This window comes from Rhinatrema bivittatum, chromosome 19 (genome assembly GCF_901001135.1).
Source record: "Rhinatrema bivittatum chromosome 19, aRhiBiv1.1, whole genome shotgun sequence".
In the NCBI taxonomy this organism is placed as follows: domain Eukaryota; kingdom Metazoa; phylum Chordata; class Amphibia; order Gymnophiona; family Rhinatrematidae; genus Rhinatrema; species Rhinatrema bivittatum.
The window spans coordinates 23,631,266-23,651,844 of NC_042633.1; the positions used below are offsets into that span (position 1 = coordinate 23,631,266).

At 44.8% G+C, this 20,579-nt stretch overlaps 1 protein-coding gene across 1 annotated transcript in view; it reads left to right on the forward strand.

Annotated features, from left to right (window-relative positions):
* LOC115080300 overlaps positions 1-20,579 on the forward strand; it is a 226,983-nt gene that overhangs the window by 46,396 nt on the left and 160,008 nt on the right. Inside the window, exons 25-36 of the mRNA XM_029584450.1 lie at positions 308-463; positions 1,438-1,713; positions 2,539-2,656; positions 4,477-4,654; positions 6,497-6,605; positions 11,231-11,329; positions 13,326-13,351; positions 13,842-13,902; positions 15,729-15,827; positions 16,534-16,559; positions 17,106-17,166; positions 18,447-18,545. Coding sequence (XP_029440310.1) covers positions 308-463; positions 1,438-1,713; positions 2,539-2,656; positions 4,477-4,654; positions 6,497-6,605; positions 11,231-11,329; positions 13,326-13,351; positions 13,842-13,902; positions 15,729-15,827; positions 16,534-16,559; positions 17,106-17,166; positions 18,447-18,545 — 1,308 coding nt within the window. The remainder of the gene's footprint in view (positions 1-307; positions 464-1,437; positions 1,714-2,538; positions 2,657-4,476; positions 4,655-6,496; positions 6,606-11,230; positions 11,330-13,325; positions 13,352-13,841; positions 13,903-15,728; positions 15,828-16,533; positions 16,560-17,105; positions 17,167-18,446; positions 18,546-20,579) is intronic.

Sequence of the window (20,579 nt, forward strand, 5' to 3'; positions counted from 1 at the left end):
GGTGGGTCTACTGTTCCATCCATGCGCTGTCCCCAGGATCCTTTCCAGGTGGATGTAGAATAAAGGCTCAGGTTCTCCACCAACAGAACATTCAAGCCTTGGTGGAAAAAAAAATTAAAATGAAAACAATTGCGGTTCTCTTCTTTTCAACCTGGTTCATGTGCTCATCTCTTTAAAATCCCCTCCCATTCTGTAGTCTGTGTTAACATGGGCTTGCACCAGGCACCCTGAATGGAATTAAAATTCAAAGAAAACGAATTTCTTAAGCGATGAGATTTCTGTTGATGCTACATCTGGTCCTATACAGATACCGGTGAAGGTCCATTCCGCATTGTCACGATGGACCAACTGACTCTGATCACGGATTACAACTCCAAGTCGGTAGGCTTCTCCAAGAATGATTCCGAGGGAGAGCTGGTGGCGAGCTTCATGGTCACCCAGAGCCTCTTCAAGGAACCATCAAGTAAGTCTGCCAAAGGGCAGAACCCCCAGGTGTGAGGCAGGAATCTGGACTGCTTGATTTGTCTGTCTTTCTCTTCCACCTCCTCCCAGATCATGATCCCCTCAGAAAGAAGGATCCTTCCTAAAACAGGAAACATTAGGTTTTCTATGTTGTGCATCAAGGCAGGACAGGCTTTGCAGGCAGGGAACAAAGCAGACAGACTGGCAAGCAGGATAAGGCAAGGGCTAGATACAAACAGGACCTGGAACTAGACAAGATACAGTTAAGGCAAGGCAAAGACAAGACACTGGTATGGGCAATACTGGACAGGACACTAGAACAAACAGGACAAAACCAACAAGACAGACAAGGGCAGGAGTCAGATAAGGCAGATACTGAATAAAGAACATACAAGCCCAAAGACAACAAGGCTGTAGACGGAGTGAGCCTGAAGGCCTCAAGACAAAGCACAAGGCAGAAGGCCCGAAGGCCACAAGACAAGGCTAAGAGCAAGGCAGAAGGCCCGTAGACCGCAAGACAGAACAGGGGTCAGGTCAGGGAGCCAGAAACGACACCATGAGAAGGCAGGGAGCTTCTGGTAAGACAGGTTCACATAGGCCTGGGGTGCGGCAAAGGCACTGAGGAGGAGCCTGGGAAAACTAATAGAGAGGCTTATTAAGGGCCTCTGTTGGTAGGGAGGTATCAAGAAGGTATGAGGATAAGGCTGTGAAATAGGCGAAATCCTAACAGCAGTAGGCATGTAAATCGTGATTTGGGAAGCACATACAATTTGTCAGTGTCCATAGTACAATTTCTTCACAACAGAGAATTTGTAAAGTGATGACAAGTTTAAAATCTAAGACCTGAGAGCATTTTAAGTTAAACAAAGAGAGCAATGGAATGTGGCTGATGTAACTTCTTGAAGACCAGAGTTGAGTACCACATAATTTAAATATTAGGCCCTGCTTACTGACTTTTTTTTTCCTCACCTGCAGGTAACATGCTAATCTCCCTGGAATCTGTGGCACACCCCAATTACTTCCTTGTACAGAATGAAGATGGGACTGTGAGGCTGGATAAGTGGCAAAGCAGCGTCTCCTTCCGAAAGCAGGCTTCGTTCTTCAAGCGGAAGAACCATTGGATACCAGGCTATGATGCCCTAGAGTCCTTCACATCGCGCCAGCATTACTTATCTGTTGGACAGGGAAACTCATTGGTGGTGGCCAGGTTCATAGTGGGGAACACCCAGGCTATGAGCTTCAAACTGATAGGTCAGTATAAGGAATGAGAGGGCATGGGGACACTACCACCCTTTGTTGTGTGTGTCTCCTAGGAGTGCAAGATCGCCAGATATCTCCACCCTTTGCATTTAGGTCTCCTAGGAGCACAAGACCTCCAGACACCACCTCCCTTTGTCATTTGGGTCTTTTGGAAGTTCAAGACCTCCAGACACTGCCACTTTTTGTTCTCTGGGTCTCCTAGAAGCGCAAGATCTCCAGATACCTCCACCCTTTGCATTTAGGTCTCCTAGGAACGCAAGACCTCCAGACACTGCCACCTTTTGTTCTCTGAGTCTCCTAGAAGTGCAAGATCTCCAGATACCTCCACCCTTTGCATTTAGGTCTCCTAGGAATGCAAGACCTCCAAACACCACCTCCCTTTGTCATTTGGGTCTTTTGGGAGTTCAAGACTTCCAGACACTGCCACCTTTTGTTCTCTGGGTCTTCTAGCAGCTTAAGATCTCCAGATACCACCATTCTTTGTTGCCGAGGTCTTCCTGAATATTAAAACCTCCAGATGGGTCTCCTAGGAGATCAAGCCCTTAAGATAATGCCTCTTTTTGACCTCTAGATCTCTTAGTAGCTTAGAATGCTATTTTCATCTGGAACCCTTTAAAATTCAAGCCCTATTAGTCCTCCCTTAGCTCCAGAGATATTGCCTTCTTTGCCCTCCTTTTAATTAGGTACCGGTGCAGTTTAATCAATGTCACATGCTTTAGTTGAAGGATGTCCTTTGAGTCCAGTTTTCTTTAAAATACTCAGGTTTGGGCAGAGACATGTGGTATTGATCAAATTCTACTCCTTTTTCTTTTGCAGAGGAAACCTTTGGCCTTCCTTCTTTCTCCATGAGTACCTGGAAGTATAAGGCCTGTGAGAGCCCCTGCTTCCCTACGTGCCAGGACCCATATGTCAAGAAGTGCACCTTATCTGTCAAGTAAGTAGCAAATTCCAGACCTTCCTCTATTGTATTCTGCTCTCTGCTCTGCAGCAGAGCAGTGGATGGTTCATTTGTGCATCCCACTCTCCCGGGGAATATATTTAATTTTTAAATATGCATTCCAAGACATTACCCTGAAAACAACAAGAACATTAAAATTCAATTAACAGTAGAAGAAAAGCAAAAACGTGCTAAAGGAAAAACCAAACCACATTCTTCCTCTGCCCTACAAGCACACACAAAGAAAATCAGAGAAAGGCAACCATGCCCAAGAATAAGCATAAACAATTAAAAAAAAGAATAACAAAGTCAAGAAATCCCTATTCAAAAACAGACAGGATGATTACCAAGAAGATATCTGATACTAACTCACCCTAATTTCAGAATCGGCAAGGGAGAGGACTCGGGCATGCTCATCGAAGAACTTTTCTCTACAGTCTGTTTTACTTTTCAAGGGCAAATTTTGTACCCATCTGCCCTGTATCCTCTTGAAAACCAATAAAGGTTTTACATTTATCTTGAGTGACACAAAAGATGATGGAAATATAAATCTTTTGTTACCCCAACAAAAAACACAGCCCTTATTGCAAATTTACCCCTCCCCTCCATGTGTCTGGCTCCAGTTTTTGGCAGGCCAGAGAATAAAAGGAGACCAACAGTGTAGCCTCTCCCAGTGCCTTATCCCCAGCTTGTTGCGCTTTGTGCATCAAGTCCAGTTCCCCACTGCACATGTCCCCCTGCTCGAGTTAAATATTTCAACTTTTAAGCTGGGGGGAGATGGACTTCCATTAAATAGCTTCAAAAATTTACCTGAGAAGCAATTCCTAGATTTGCCAGGGGACCTGCAAACTTATTTTCAAAGTGTTTACTTGCATAGAACGCTTTGCAAAATTTCCTTCCTTAAGCTTCAGGAACGTTTAGAAGCTGAATATTGCTTGCTTTCACAACATTTTCTAGATTTTCAATCCTCAGAGATGATTATTTTAATAATCATATCGTTCACATTTTGAAGGAAACATACAATACTTGCATCTCGAGCTCTGAGATTCTTTCCAGCTGTTCCCCCAAAGTCTGAGCCTGGATAGCAGCTCTGGATTTCCTTGTTCCAAGTGAAGTACACACTTGTGTGCACACTCATAGCAAGTCTGTTTCCAAACAGCATCCAAAAGCGATTATTTGAGGAGTTTCCACCACATTAATTCACTCACCTGCACCCAACTTGGTCAGCGAAATTCCGTAGGGTCTCCATGGTTCACGGGTTCCGCTTTCTCCATTGCTGCTGGCTCAGTCATCCCACGGTTTACTGTCGGTGGCCCGACATTCAGTGGCATTTGGGCTCTGGCCACCCCCGTCAGGCCAAGGTCTACCACGATACTTATTGCCTTTTCCAATTCTACCAAAGGCCCCACTTCCACTTGTGCAAAGCCAGGCAGCAAAGAATCCTCCTGTGAAGACATCAGAGGTTCCTCGATCAAGGAAGAATGCTCCCGTGCCCCACCAAGCACTGGTGAGGGAACTCATACTTCAGGACAAAAAGACTCAGCAAGAAAGCTTCCATCCAAGCAGCAAAGCACCAATTCCACTGCCAAAGAAATAACAAATGAGCCATTAGACCCAAAACTGTTGCAGGAGAGGCAAATCCTCAGAAGGATGAGAACCTTTTGTGAACCACAGCAATCTAGTGCTATCTGCCACTGGGGCCACCTGCACTGAACCTGGTCTCAACCCAGTACCTTTTTTTTTTTTTTTTAAATCTCCACCTCTGGAAGTCCCTTTGCTTCCTCTATGCCTCATGTTACCTCTGTGTTCATTCCTAGTGTCGAGGGCTGCTTCCCTCATTGCTCCCCAGGACTGGTCTTCGATGAAGTCACACATCGATGTGTTCATTATGAAGACTGTGAGTATCAATTCGACCTCTATCGCCATTTCTCCTTGTCTGTCAGTCTCTCACTTTCATGGTCACTTGCTCAGCAGGTTCCTGGACTGTGCAATAAAGTGATGTACCTTTTAATTATGTTATTAACTTCCTTTTAACGTACCTTTTAATTATGTTATTAACCCCATATATCTTAATCCAAGTTAATTTGACCTGTTCATTGTAAGACATTTACTTGTCACTGTTATTGTTTAGAATGTAAACCGAATTGATCAATAATTCTGTTATTGGAAAGTCGGTATAGAAAAATGCTAAATAAATAAATAAATAAATAAATAAATGTCATAACCCATGATAAATGTCCCCCCACTCTATACACCTCTGTCCATCTTGGTGATCTTTAAATGATCTGTTATGTTTGTAGGTATAATGCTTACCCTTCCTGATGAATCACTATCAACTACCATGCCCACCCCCAAGACATCACCAGCAACTCCATCAGTGGCATCCATCGGGACAACCCCTACCAAGGTGAATGCTTTGGCTGCGCCTGTTCACACTGTTAATTAACTTTTCATCCTTTCAGGTTTTATCACTCTTAATGATTTTCTCATTTTTCTTATTGTCTACTGTGGTGCAGAAAGCATCCTGCTAGAGACAGGGTACTCTAGGCAGTGGGGATACAGAGGTGGAGGCTCAGTTAGACAAGTAGATACTGGGGAACCCTGCCAATGTTCTCTGTAAGCTGTACTTGTGTGTGCGTGCACACAACCCATGAAGTAAGTGCATATAGAAAACACAGCACACACAAAAAAAGGAAAGAACACTGCACATGAGAACTTTTTATTCACACAGCCAACAAAAAATTAGAGGGAACACTGGGCAGAAGGAAGGGGCAGGGTCATCTCTTGTCCATCTCCAACAGGAGCCCAGAGAACTCTCTAAAGAGGATTCTGGAAGGAGCAGAAATCTGACTCCTTCCTGACAGGCCGATACAGTACAGTGCGCTTCGTCGGAGCGCACTGTTAGCCTGCAATTGGACACGCGTTTTCCCTTACCCTTATTCAGTAAGGGGAGGAAAACGCGCGTCCAACCCTCGGCACCTAATAGCGCCCTCAACATGCAAATGCATGTTGATGGCCCTACTAGGTATGCACGCGCGATTCAGAAAGCAAAATGTGCAGCCAAGCCGCACATTTTACTTTCAGAAATTAGCGCCAACCCGAAGGTCGGCGCTAATTTCTTCCGGCACCGGGAAAGTGCACAGAAAAGCAGTTTTTACTGCTTTTCTGTGCACCCTCCGACTTAATATCATAGCTATATCATAGTGATATTAAGTCGGAGGTCCCGAACAGTAAAAAAAAAAATAAAAAAAAAATTTTGAATTCGGCCCGCGGCTGGCTGAAAACCGGACGCTCAATTTTGCTGGCGTCCGGTTTCCGAGCCCGTGGCTGTCAGCGGGCTCGAGAACCAATGCCGGCAAAATTGAGCGTCGGCTGTCAAACCCGCTGACAGCCACCGCTCCTGCCCAAAAAGAGGCGCTAGGGACGCGCTAGTGTCCCTAGCGCCTCTTTTTACCGCCAGGCCTAATTTAAATACATTAACTTACTGTATCGCGCGCACAGGAGAGTGTCCTGTGCGCTCTCCTGCGTTTTTTACTGTATTGGCCCGTGAGAGGGCTATGGTATTCATAGAGAGTGTACCCTCTTGCTGTCAAACAGAAGAGACCATGGAGATGCAGGCACAGCCTAATCATAACTGGAGACAGAGAGGGCTCTGGTTGACTAGAAATATCCTTTGCTTATTCTGAATGATAGAAAGAGCACTGCTTGACATAGAGAGAGAAGGATTAATAGTAGGAGAGTTATGAGCAAGAATCAATCGAAGAAGAAAGGCATGAAAATCTTGGTGTAGGTTTCAGTGATGATCTGGTCTTGATATTTATGTTATGTGCACTGCAGCCCCTACCATGCAAGAACATCGTATGCCCCTCAACTTCATGTCAGCAGAAAGACGCCATTAGAATAAAGATCAAGAGCGATAATCCCTGCTGTGAGGCATACAAATGTGGTGAGTTGATGGTTGTGTACTGTGTACTTCTGAAGGAGTCAACAAGGATAAACTTCAATAGCAAACAGTGGTCCTACTGGAAAACACTAGCCCTAACTTTAAACTTCATCTTGACTCTACTGTTAACACTGGCTCTTATCCTAATTGCAACCACAATCAAACCCGCAAATTACTCCTAATCACAATTCTAATCCTATCTCTAACCCCTTTCCTACACGTAAACTCTATCCTAAGACAAAACTCCATTTATGATCTTGATCAAAATCCTAATCTTAAACCTAACCTCAATTCTAATATTAACCACAATCCTAAACCTAGTCCTAATCCCACATACAGACATGTCTCTAACCCCAGTCTTACTCTTAATCCTAATCTCATGCATGGGCCTATTCCTAGCCCAAACCTCAGTCCTAATCCTAAACTCAATCTCCAACCCTAACCATAGCCCAATCCTTGTAGTGTTCTTAGCAGGTCATTAGCATATGTTAGCTTTCAAAGCCTTGTAATTGAGAGAAAAATAAAATATGATGGCAACTAAAGATCAAGTCTGTCCGTTCTGTCCATTTATCCTCCCTACTGTAAAGCAGAGTTGCTTACCTGTAACAGGTGTTCTCAGAAGACAGCAGGATGTCAATTCTCACACATGGGTGAAATCATTGGATGGAGCCCGACACAGAAAACTTATGTCAAAGTTTCTAGAATTTGACGGAACCTCATCGAGCAAGCTCAGCTTGCATTATACCATGCGTCCATGCGGGGTCTCCTTCAGAACTATAATATAAAATTCAGAAAAAAACCTAAGAAAATAATAAAGGAGAATAAACCCATGTAGAGGAAACCCAACTCCGCCGGGTGGCAGGAGGGTTTTGTGAAGACTGACATCCTGCTGTCTTCAGAGATCCCAAGACACAGCAGAAGGTCTGAGGGGAGGCTTCAACTGAAGCAGGCCCTGCATGAAACGTACAACTAAAGGCTGTACAGAGATGGGCGTATCATCTACACCATGGTGGTATGTGTCAATTGTACTTAGATGAACTCTAACAGAACTAGTCTTCAAGCCAGCTTCCGATAGGTGTAAAAGATAGTCAAGTAGTTTTTGTGTGGAGCAGGAGAAAGGATCTGGGGCCTTCTGCTCACACCACACGGTAAATCTCCTCTACTTTAGTCCATAGGAATTTCTAGTGGAAGGCTTTCTGGAAGCCACCAGGACCCGAGACACATCTTCCAAGAGATCTTGCGGTTGCAATATTAACCTCTTAACGTGCAGGCTGTGAGTGACAGGGCCTGGAGGTTGGAATGTCGCAACCTTCCTCAATTCTGTGTGATGAAATCTGGTTTGTTGTGTGTCCTGTACAGGGAACAGAGCTGAGGAACCTTCCTTTTCCAAGGCACTGTACTAGGGTTGAGGACCCAGCTCGGCTGGGGTACCCCCATGGGAACAATCCAGGACTCCAGAGGCAGACTAGACTAGGAGATCTTCAGCCTATACCAGCCACCTTCCCCACAGATTGAGCCCGTGGGATCTGGTAGCCGGCAGGACTTGAATAAGGGAGGAGACCTAAGGTTAAAGTTGGACTGGAATCCAGAGAGGAGAGGAACGAACTCAGGGGAAACTGAACAGGCCTGGGAATTCAGGCTACAGGGCTGGAGACAGAAGTCAGGCAGAACTGAAGAGGCAGGCTGCAGGGCTGTAGGCTGATGTCAGGCAGGACTGGAGACAGAAGCCAGAGCAGACTTGGGATGCAGGCTGCAGGGCTGGAGGCTGATGTTTGGTGGGTCTGGAGCTCAGGCAGGAACCAAGGTCAAGGATGGAACACCGGCAGTGGAACAAGACAGAGGTTACTGATACTGGCAAGCTTGAGACAGGAGGCTTGGGAGCCAGGGAGCAAGGCTTGAAACGGAAGGCTTAGGGAAGCCACAAGGCAAGCTTAAAAACAGGAATGCTTAGGGAAGCCACAAGGCAAGCTAGAATACAGGAATGCTATGGAAAGCCACAAGACAGAAGGCTACAGAGAGCCACAAGGTATACAGAGACGAGCCAAGCAGACTCAACGACAAGGCCCATAGTGTAGGGTGCAGGGTTAAATAGGCAGGGATTTGCCAAGTCATGAGGTCACCGAGACTAGAGCTGGAAAAAGGGTAGGCGCAGCTCCCAGAGGACCTCTGGTGGTTGGGAGGCTGCATGACAAGCAGAATCACAACACACTGTGAAACGATCCACATCCGAGATTCCCCAGAAGTGGAAGATCCGATTCGCAACCACTTAAGGACATAAGAACATGCCATACTGGGTCAGACCAAGGGTGCATCAAGCCCAGCATCCTGTTTCCAACAGAGGCCAAACCAGGCTACAAGAACCTGCCTTCAGACCCCACAAGTGGTCCAGAGGCACGACTTAGTCTGTCTGCTATCACATTCTCCTTTCTGGCCAAGTACTTAGCCCTGAGTACCATACCATGGGATAGGGTCCATGACCAAATATGGACCACTTCCTGGCATAGGAGTTATGATCCCATACCTCCCTGCTTGTTGACATACCACATTGCCACTTGGTTTAGATCAGGACAACTTTGTTGAACAGCCAATTTCTGATTGCCCAAAGCTCCAGAAAATTGATTTGATAGATATGTTCCTGAGCGGACCATAGACTCTGAGTGCTGAGCTCATCTACATGAGTTCCCCAACCCAGGGTGGACACATCCGTGGTGAAGACAATTTGGGTAGGAGAACTTTGAAAGTAGATCCCCCGTTCCAGATTTGAAATTACTCACCACCAGGACAAAGAGTCCTGGAGAGACGAGGTGGCTAGGATGAAATCCTGGAGGATCTGCGTGGCTTGACACCACTGCGACCTCAGGGTCCATTGGGCCTTTCGCATGTGTAAATGTGTCAAGGGAGTGACATAAACTGTCATGGTCATATGGCCCAACATCATCAACATGTGCCAAGCTGACACCTGCTGGCTCTGTTGAATCCCTATGTGAATAACACTCAATTCCCACACCTCTTAATATAAACCATTATCTGCGCATTCCTAATAGACCATCATAATAGGCGTCATTGTGTGGCAATCCATGCCAGTCAATCACTCTGCCTTATATTTAATCATAGGTCAGTCTGTTGAATCCCTGCCATGATGATCATCAGATTGATGGCCCTTTGTTGAAGCAGGAAGTCCTTGTCCTGAGACATGTCTAGCAGGACTCTAATAAAGTCCAATTGAGACGACGGACTGAGATGGGACTTGAGGTAGTTGATGACGAACCCTAGTGTCTCCAACACCTGCATGGTTGAGTGCATGGACCCATCTGCCCCCGCCCGAGAGATTCTCTTGACCAGCCAATTATCCAGATACAGGAAAACATTAACTCCAAGTCTGCAAAGGTGCGCCGCCACCATGGCCAGGCATTTCTTAAACACACATGGGCTGATGCGAGCCCAAATGGCAGCATGCAATAGTAGAAGTGTTGTTTTCCCACCACAAATCGGAGATACTTCCAGTGACTTGGGAAGATCTCAATATGTTTGTATGTGTCTTTGAGATCCAGGGAGCATAGCCAGTCCACATTTTGCAAGAAGGGGATCAAGGTGCGCAGGGAAACCCCTTCAGGGTCAACCTGGCACACTTGCTTCAACCCCAGACATCATGCAATACCCCAAGGCAGAGGATACATCTATCATGGGGGATCCATGATAGACATGGTCCTCTGGAACTGGGGGCATCACATAAATCCTGACGTGGACATGTGGTCATGAAATAAAAGGGATGTGAGATCAAAATCTATGGCAGTGGCCATCAATGGCTGGTGAACACCAAGCATACCTCCGCCACAGGGATACGGATGGACTACGAAAAGAAACTTACCAATAAACATTGAAAAACGTATCTAGGATGCTAAAGGGAGAACCGGGGGGGGGGGGGGGGGGGAACCCCGCGTCAACTGTGCGAACCCCGCGGCGAACCCCGCGTCAACTGTGCGAGGCAGCAAAGTTAAATATTGCAAACATGAAATTTTCCTAGTATAGGCCAAGTAGGCCTGAAAATTAGAGAAAAAGTGCAGCTCTTGCTTGACTGTGAAATGACAGGCTCCGCAGAAAAGAAGAGACTGAAGGGGACCCTGTGTGGATGTGTGGTATAATGCATGCTGAGCATGTTCAATGAGGCTCAAAGTTCTAGAAACTTTAACATAAGTTTTCTGTGCTGGGCTCCATCTGATGATGTCACCTATGTGTGAGGACTGCCTCGGAGAATACTGCTAATTCTATTTTATCTCCAGCTTTACCCTGGCTTTTCCCATAGCTGAAAGTCCTCAGGACTTGCCTGAGACTTTGGTGAATTCCAACAATATTTTTGTCTTCCTGATCTCCACTGCAAGGTTATTCCATAGTCCCACCAACCTTTTCATGAAGAAATACTTCTTTATGTTATCACCTAATGACTATTCCTTTAAATCCTTATATCATGAACCCTTGTTCTAGAAATTCTTTTAAAGCAGAAAAAACTGAATGATTTTGACAGCATTATTCTGCCAGCTGTACAGTCTCCCAGTTTGCAGGATGTCTGAGTAAGGTTTAGAATTAACATTTCTTTTGCTTTCTCTTCTCCTGTTTCTCTCCTTCTTTAGAGTGCCCACAGTGCCAGCCAGCTAAAATCTGCAAGGATGGAACCAAACCAACCTTTAGTATCGACCTGGAGACTGAGTGCTGCCCCACATATACCTGTCGTAAGTATAGGCAAAAGGCTAAGATGAATAAACAGGGGGTATGGGTAAGTGAAGGTGCAGTAAAGAGACAACTAAATCATCACCATAAGCAACATAATTGTTCCAGTACAGGACTTCTTCTAGAAGTGGACAAGAAGCAATGGGCACAGTAGGCTATTACAATGGACACTTTGAGATGGAAGGCGGGCTGATGACCTATTGGGTTTCTCATTAACAGCTTAGTAACGAGAGCCAGGATTCCATTTGCTAGTAGGAATGTGTCCCTCTCTATCCTAAAGCAGTGGGGGGATCTTGTAGTCATCAGTTCATCATGGAGCTTAATCCTATTGCAATGGTGCTGCTGCTGTTAAAGGCGTGGACCCTTGGACCGAGGCGGGTTGGCACCACCTGCAAGTCCCCACCATTGTCTGGCAGAGTTGGAAGAGGCAAAGGCCCAACTGGATGGAGCTTCACCTATACCAACCCACATTCCTCTCAGGTTGAGCCTTTGGGTGGTGGGGCTGGCAGGTTTTAGGTGGGGTCCTCTGCTGAAGATCTAAAGATTTGGAGCTTAAACTGGGGCAAGCAGGTGAAGTCAAAGACAAGCTTGGGTCAAGGCTGACGGTGTTTGAGGAATGTCCAGTAGCTAGGCAGTGGTTGGTGGCAGGCAGCATTCAGGGAAGGTCCAGTAGTCAGGCAGTAGTCAGTGGCAGGTGGAGTTCAAGGAAGGTCCAGAAAGTAAGCTGAGGTCAAAACCAGGTATCCATCCAAGGGAAGGTGGGATGGATAGGTAGGGCAGGAAGACTAGGAGTAACACAGGAGGCAAGGCACCCAGAAGAACTGAAGACTGACCACAGGAACTGATGTACGAGATGAAGACCACATGAACCAAGAACAAGACACTGGAACAGAAGACAGGAATGAAGACCAGGGACTGAAGACAGGAATGAAGACCAGGGACTGAAGACAGGATCACAGGCAAGGATCGCTGAGGCAACTTGCACTACAATAGCTGTAGGAGACCTGTTGCTGAGGTGAGGAGGAGATGCTGCAATGGATTTTTATAGGCCCTTCCTTCTAAGGTCATCACAGGGAGTTGCTGGCCTTTTTCCGCCGCAGGCCCTTTAAATGAGACATCGTCGGGTGTGCATGTGCTTAGGGGGGCCTGAGGCAAGCATTAGCGGCGTCCCACCACAAAGACCGCTGGCGACATCCTGCTGCATTGAAGAGTGGTGTACCGCTGGTGCCTGGCGCGATGGGTGAGTGCAGCGGTTTGCGGGAGGAGCCTGAATACCGCCAAATGCAACAGCTGTGAAGAAAGGCCTTCTTGAGTTTGTTTGACAAGCTGAGCCCGACCTGTGTATTGTGAACCCTAATATTTTTGTAATCATTCTTCATATCAGGGTTAATTTTCAAGGCTAAGTCAGGATCTATGTGGGTAAAGGAATTACGTAGGTAGATTTGCTGTATTTTTAGACGTGTATTCTCAGCTGCCAAAAAGTACACGCCTTTATTTAGATAATATAATGAACATACTTTACTTTTTATCCTCATAAGAACCTAATCTTCAGAAACAGACTATGTGGGTTCTTTGTGTTTGAATATCAGGCTGGTGTGTGCGGGATGGAAAGTACATACACACTTTGCCAGATAGGCACCTGATTGATAATTTACCCTATGGTCTCCAGATGGCCTCTCAACTTCATTGCTAAATATCTTGAAAAATATTATCATCTCCTCTGGGTCTTCTCTCTTCTAGGTTATAGAGAGTTAGTTTGCCTAGTCTGTCCTAATAGATGCCACTCCATAATGGATAATGCACCATTTTGATACTTCTTCTTTGTATACGCCCAATTTATGTCTTGTCTCTTGTGATCAAAGATTTTGTCTTGCTGTAGTCAAGAGGTGAACACAGTGAGGCAGAAACAGAAGGTGGGCTAGGGCAGGAAAATAGCCATTTCTAAAAGGCTTAATCTATTAAGCTGATCGATAACTGTTACTTTTGCTTTACTTTCAGCTAATAAAGCATCACCACCAACTGTGGTAAGTTTATTGATCATTTCTCAGTTGCTGAGAGGATGCAAAATGGAGCAGCATAGGATTACAGAATCGAGGTCTGGGCACAGACTCATCCCATTTAGAAGGAGCAGGAATCCTCTTAGTTTTTAATACATGCAGGCGTGCAGGGGACTCTAAGTAGATATCCCCTAGCAAAATGAAAGAAGAAATGTCTTCTTCCCATTCTTCACACTGAGAGAGTTGTGGAATATAAAGAAAGAGCTCTCTCTCTCTCTTTGTCAGACAGAAGAGACCATGGCAGATCAGTCATAATAAAATGGTGTAGAGGAATTTTACACTTAAAGGATAAAAAGAGCAATGTTTAACATAGGCAGAGTTAGACTAACAAGGGAGAGGTATGACAAGAATCAATCAATGAAGAAAGCCTGATATTTACACCATGATATTTACATCATGTGCACTGCAGCCCCCACGATGCAAGGATGTCGTGTGCCCCTCCCTTCCATGTCTGCAGAAAGACGCCATCAGAGTAAAGGTCAAGAGTGATAATCCCTGCTGTGAGGCATACGAATGTGGTGAGTTGATGGCTGTGTACCGAGCACTGCTAAAGTGTGTATGGGTCTTAATGGAAAACCCTAACCCTAACATTAACGTTACCTTCACCCTAACCCTATCTCCTGCCTTTAACCTCAATCCTAATCCTAACATCAATCCTGTTCCTAAACTCAGTCCTTACCCTAACCGTATCCCTAAACCTAACCACAATCCTAATCCTAACTCTAAATGCATTAATAAATATAAACTCTAATACAGTGTTTACGTCTAACTCAATCCTATTCTTAAACTAAGTCCTATCCTTAACCATGCTCCTAACTCTAATTACAGGCCTAATCCCAACCTCAATACTAAACCTAACTTCAATCTCTAATCCTAATACCAATCCTATTCCTAAACTCAGTTCAACTATAGTCATATTTGTTGCACCCCACTCATGATTTTATAAATTTCTATCATATACTGTTTCAGTCATCTCTTCTCAACACTGAAGAGCCCTAATCTCTTTTGCTTTTTTTCATAAGGGAGTTTTTCCAACCCCTTTATCACGTTCCTTGTCCTTCTCTGCATCTTTTTTAGTTCCATATATCTTTTTGATTTGGGGCAAACACAACTGAATGAGGTACTCCAGATACAGTCACCCCATAGATCTATTATGACATTCTCCTTTTAATCCTCTCTTCCGTTCTGAATAATTCTTAACATTCTATTTGTTTTTGATTGCCGCCACACACTGAGCTGAGAATTCCCACGCCTTGTCCACAAGGATTCCCAGATACTTCTTTTCAGTAGTGATTCTTAATATAGAACCCAGCATTGTATACCTGTAGTTAGGAATTAGTTTTCCCCATGTGCATCGCTTTGCACTGCTCCACATGAAATGCCATCTTCCATTTCAATGCCCAGTTCTCAAGTCTGGCAAGGTCCTTCTGCAATTCCTCATGGTCAGCTGTGTTTTAGCAACCTTGAATAATTTTGTGTCATCTGCAGATTTGATCATCTCACTCACTGCTCACTTTTCCAGATCATTGATAGATAAACACCATCAGTCCTGCTAAAAGATCCCTGAGGCACTTCAGTATTAGCTGGATAAATCCTAGGCTCATTACAGAAGCTCCTCTGGAGCAGCCCCTTTTTTCAACTTTCTAAATTTGGCTGCTTAGTGAATGTAGGTGGTTACGTTTAGCTGGTCAGTGGGGGAAAATATTTTAAAAGCCTAATATTAACTAGCTAATTTCCAAAGTTAGTCGGTTAACCCTTTGAAAAATGCTGCTTGTAAATAAAATGGTAATGTACATATGGCAAAGATTTCCAAGTCTGTCTGTTCTGCCAGTTTGTCTTTCCTGCTGTAATAGTGCAAATTCTACTTAATCTCCGGCTTTAAAATGGCTTCCCCCATGGCTGAGAGGCTTTGATGAATTCCAATAATATTTTCGTCCCTTGATCTCCACTGTGAGCTATTTCATACTCCCGCTACCCTATTCGTGAATAAATTCTTCCTTATGTTATCACCAGGTGACTATCTCCTTAAATCCTCAGACATTCCTGAAATCCTTTTTGCTGGGACTAGCTTTTGCTTGATCTGGTGTGCATAGAAATTTTGAGATTGCAGCATACCTGATGATAATTCTTGCATTGGTTGATCTTGCTTCAAATTGTAAATTGTCTTAGTTCTGTAATTTCTTTTGTCATTATTATGTATGTTATTAAGTACATCGCTTGTTCTATAATAAAGAAAAAAAAAGAATGATTTTGACAGTGTTATGCCAGCTGCACAGTCTTCCAGTTTGCAGGATGTCCGACGTTTTCTTTTGCTTTCCCTTCTGGTGCTCCCCTCCCTCTGCAGAGTGCCCACCGTGCAAGCCAGCTCCAGCCTGCAAGGATGGAACCAAACCAACCCAAAAGATTGACCCAGAGACCGAGTGCTGCCCCGTGTACACCTGCCGTAAGTATTAGCAGGAGGCTAATATTGAAAAGAGCAGATGCAGCAAGTAAATGATGAAAGAGTCACCATAAGGAACACAAGTTTTCCAATAAAAAGTGAAGGACTTCTAGAAGAGGAAAAGAAGCAATGGGATCAGCCTTTGGGAGGGGAGGTCGCAGAAGGCTTATGGGATTTCTTATTAACAGCTCAGTACCAAGAGCCTGGGATCCCATATGCTAATAGGGACTTATCAATCTCCATCCCAAAGCAACGGCCCTGCTACGAAGAAGGGTCTTCTTAAGCTTGTTTGTTTGGAAGGGCTAAAAAACTCAGGTAGATTAGCTGAATCTGCCTATGTGGATTTTCAGTCATCTAACTCAATGTGCCTATTTTCAGCACACATTAAAAGCAGACATATGTGCTCCCTAAAAACATCATTCCTCACTATCTTGAAAAATATTATCTTCTCCTCTGGGTTCTTCTCTCTTTTAGGTTACAGAAGTTTACTTTGCCTAATCTGTCCTTGATATTGCCATTCCTGGGTTCATGCTCTATATTAGTACCCTCCATTATACACCTTCAACTTGCCCCTTGCAATCAAAAATTGTGTCTTGCTCTACTGAAGAGGTGAACACAATGAGATAGAAACAGGAGCTGAGCTAAGAGATGAGAACAGACATTTCTAAAAGGCCAAGATTACTAAATTAATCATTTGCTTTTGTTTCAGCTCATGAAGCAGCACCACCAACTTCGGTAAGTTTACTGATCATTTGTTAGTCACTGAGGAGGTACAGTATAGAAGCAAATGGAACAGAAAGGTTTTTACAAGTTAGAGGGCTGGGCACACTCTTGTGCCATTTAGAGGGAGCAGGATCATCTTTTGTTCTACTGTAAGTACGCATGGTAAGGGATAGTCTAAGTAGAGAGCACCTAACAACGTGAAAGGACACCGTAGAGAAATGCCTCCTCCCCACTGTTATCACTGAGGGGGCTATGGAACATAAAGAAAAATCCCTCGCTTTCTTTGTCAAACAGAAGAGACTATGGTGGATCACTCGTAATAAGGGCCAAAGATGGATTTACTGGTGCAGAAAAAATTAGCTCTTATTGTAATGGATGCTTGACATTGGGAGGGGCGGATTAACAATGGGAAAGGTATGGGCAAGAATCAATCCAAGAGGAAAGCTAAGAAAAGTTGATGTATTTTTCGGTGATGGTCTTGGCCTGATATTTACATCATGTGCACTGCAGCCTTCATCATGCAAGGATGTCGAGTGCCCCTCCTCTTCATGTCTGCAGAAAGATGCTGTCAGAGTAAAAGTCAAGAGTGATAATCCCTGCTGTGAGGCATACGAATGTGGTGAGTCGATGGTTGTGTACCAAGCACTTCTTAATGAATTAGCATGAGTCTTATTGGAAAACACTAACCTTAAATGTAACCTTCACTCTGACCCTAAACCTAACATTATCTCCTCAGCCTCTAATTGAATTCTGTTTCTAAACTGTCCTAACCTTAACCCTATCCCTACTCCTATCGCTAACTACAATTGTCATTATAACTTCTTTAAGAAGCCTAACGTCCCTCCTATTTTTAACCTCAGTCTCTAATTCTAACCACAATCCCATCCTTAACCTCACTGTCAATCCAAATTCAAACCACAACCCTATCCCTACATAGTTCTCAACAGGTCCTTTCATAGCCTTAGGGTCAAATTTCAAAAAGCTGAGCTGAAAACCTGCATAAATCTAGCCAATCAAAATCGGGATGGTTAGAGGTGGACATTCATAAAAAGCTGAGCTTCCAAATTTAGGATATTAAGTTAGATGCCTAGTTTCAGCCAAACTTAGGAGTCTAAATTTTCAGCTGAAAATTCACCAAGATTTAGGTACCTGAACTTAGATTCCTAATTTTAGGCCTGCTGTTCATTTTCCGGATTTAGCCCCCAAAGTTAGGTGCCTAGTTCTGAAAATCAGTGCTAAGCTCTTCATATTTTTCCTTCTCTCACTTTGTCCCTGTATCCACCCACTTTTTAGGTGCCTATATTTAGGATCCTAGTAAAACTAAAAGCCTAAATTTAGTTTCTCAGTCCTAGTAAATTTTCAAACGGACTAATTTAGGGGCTTAACTCCAAATGTTAGGAGACTAAACTGAACACTGGCCCCTTAAGAGTCTATTCTGCTATTTGTGCAATGGGGTCAAGCGGGTAAATTTAGCCAGTTAGTGCTAAAACTGATAAGAATATAAGACATGCTATCCTCTGTTAGACCAATGGTCCATTGAACCTGACATTGTTTCTCTGGCTGCGTCTAGTACTTGTCTCCTGGAAATACCCTGAAGATCTTATTTATTTATTTATCTTATTAGAAAAATCCATTCTCTGTTCATTCTCAAATGAAGTGATATATTCCTTACTCCCATCAACCTTTTAGCAAAGAAATATTTCCATACTTTATCCCCTGGTACCTATCTCCTTATAGTCTTATTCAATGACCCCTATATAAAGCATAAAAAAACTGAATTATTTTAACACTGTTATTCTGCCAGTTGTACAGTCTCTCCCAGGTTGCAGGATGTCTCAGTAATATTTATGACTAACATTTTTTTATGTTTTCTCTTCTGCTATTCCCCTCTGTCTGCAGAGTGCCCATCATGCCCACCAGCTCCAGCCTGCAAGGATGGAACCAAACCAATCAAAAAGATCGACCCAGAGACCGAGTGCTGCCCCACATACACTTGCCGTAAGTATAGACAACATGCTATGACTGAAAAGGAAATTAGGAGAACGTGCAGATGCAGCAAAGAGACAACTAAAGGTTCACCATGAGGAATACAAATTTTCCAGTACAAAATAGAGGACCTCTTCTTGAAGAGGACAAGACACAATGGGAGCAGTAGGCAATTACAACTGGAACTTTGGATTCAAGGTGACTGATGGCCTATGAGCAGTGGCGCACTAAGGGGGGAGGGTGCAGTCCACCCTGGGGGGCATCGAGAGGAAGGTTGGCAGCCATGAGGGGAGTCCATCCCCCTCACTGCAGAAGAAGCAACAGTGGCATGAAGGAATAGCCTAATGGTTAGAGCAGTGGGCTACAGACCAATGTTCAAGTCCCACTCTTACTCCTTGGATAAGTCACTTTAGCCTCCATTGCCTCAGCTACAAACTTATAGGCTGATTAAAAAAAAACCCGTGGAAGAGCCGGCGTTCCGTGTTGAGTGCCCACCTCTCCTGGGCGCACGATTCTGTATTTAAATTAGGGCCCGTGCTAATAAGGAGGCACTAGGGACACTAGCGCGTCCCTAGCGCCCCCTTATTAAATGAAAGCGGCGGATGTCAGCGGGTCTGACAGCCGACTCTTAATTTTACCGGTGTCAGTTTTCTAACCTGCTGACAGCCACGGGTTCGGAAAATGGATGCCAGCAAAATTGAGCGTCCGTTTTTGAACCCGCAACTGGCGGGCATATTTTTTTATTTAAAGAACTTTTTTTTATTTTGGGGGCCTCCGACTTAATATCGCTATGATATTAAGTCAGAAGGTGTATAGAAAAGCAATCAGAATCACCTTTCCCAGATGGATCTCTATCCGCCTCAAGATCTTGCCCACCAGCGGCCACAGTGGAAACATGTACAAGAGAATGTTGCTTGGCCAAGGTAGAACTAAGGCATCAACGCCTTCTGCTCCTCGCTCTCTTCTTTGATTGAAGAACTGAGGGGCTTTGGCATTCTGGTAAATTGCCATAAGATCCATGTACGGCCTACCCCATCGGAGACTGATGAGATTCATCGCCTCTTCTGACAGCTCCCATTCTCTGGGATCCAGCTGTTGTCGACTGAGATAGTCCGCTTGCACATTGACATGCCCACTATGTGAGAGGCTGCTAGCAGCATTAGATGCTGCTTCGCCCAGCTGATTAACTCCTTGGCTTCCTGAGCCACCACCCGACTCCTGGTGCCACCCTGCTGGTTGCTGTAAGCCACTGTCATCGCATTATCCGACAAGATTCTCATTGGTTTCCCCCTCAGCAGAGGCAGAAACACATGCAATGCCAAATGCACCACTCTCGTTTCTAAGCGGTTGATGGAGCACAATGCTTCCTCCACCGATCACTGACCCTGAACAGACTGGGTCTGACACACTGCTCCCCACCCGGAGAGACTGGCATCGGTGGTAACAATCATCCAGTCCGGTACCTACAAATCCACCCAACTTGTCCCGAACAAGCCACCATGAGAGACTGGACTTGGCTAACTCCGTAAGGAGAAGCGGAGGCTGAAACTGCTCTGATAGCGTTTGCTCATATGCCGATTGTAGAGGCCGCATATGAGCAAACGCCCATGGAACCAACTTCAAAGTGGAAGCCATAGAACCGAGAACCTGCAAGTAATCCCAGACCTTGGGCACCTTCTTCTCCAATAATCCGCAAACTTGCATCTGCAATTTGGAAATGCGCTCCTTCTTCACCTTGGTATCGAAATGCGCCCCCTGAAATTCCAGGACTTGGGAAGAGGAAAGATGACTCTTGGACAGACTGACTAGCCACCCCAGAGATCTCAGGCACTGGAGCACTAAGTCCACTGTCTGCTGGCAAAGGAGCTCCGTCTTCACCTGAATCAGCCATTCATCTACATATGGATGAACCAAGATGCCTTCCCTCCTGAGGGCCACCGCCACCACAACCATCACCTTGGTGAAGGTCCTGGGAGCCATCGCCAGACTGAACGGAAGGGCACAAAACTGAAAATGCTGTCCCAGGCCCATGAACTGGAGATATTG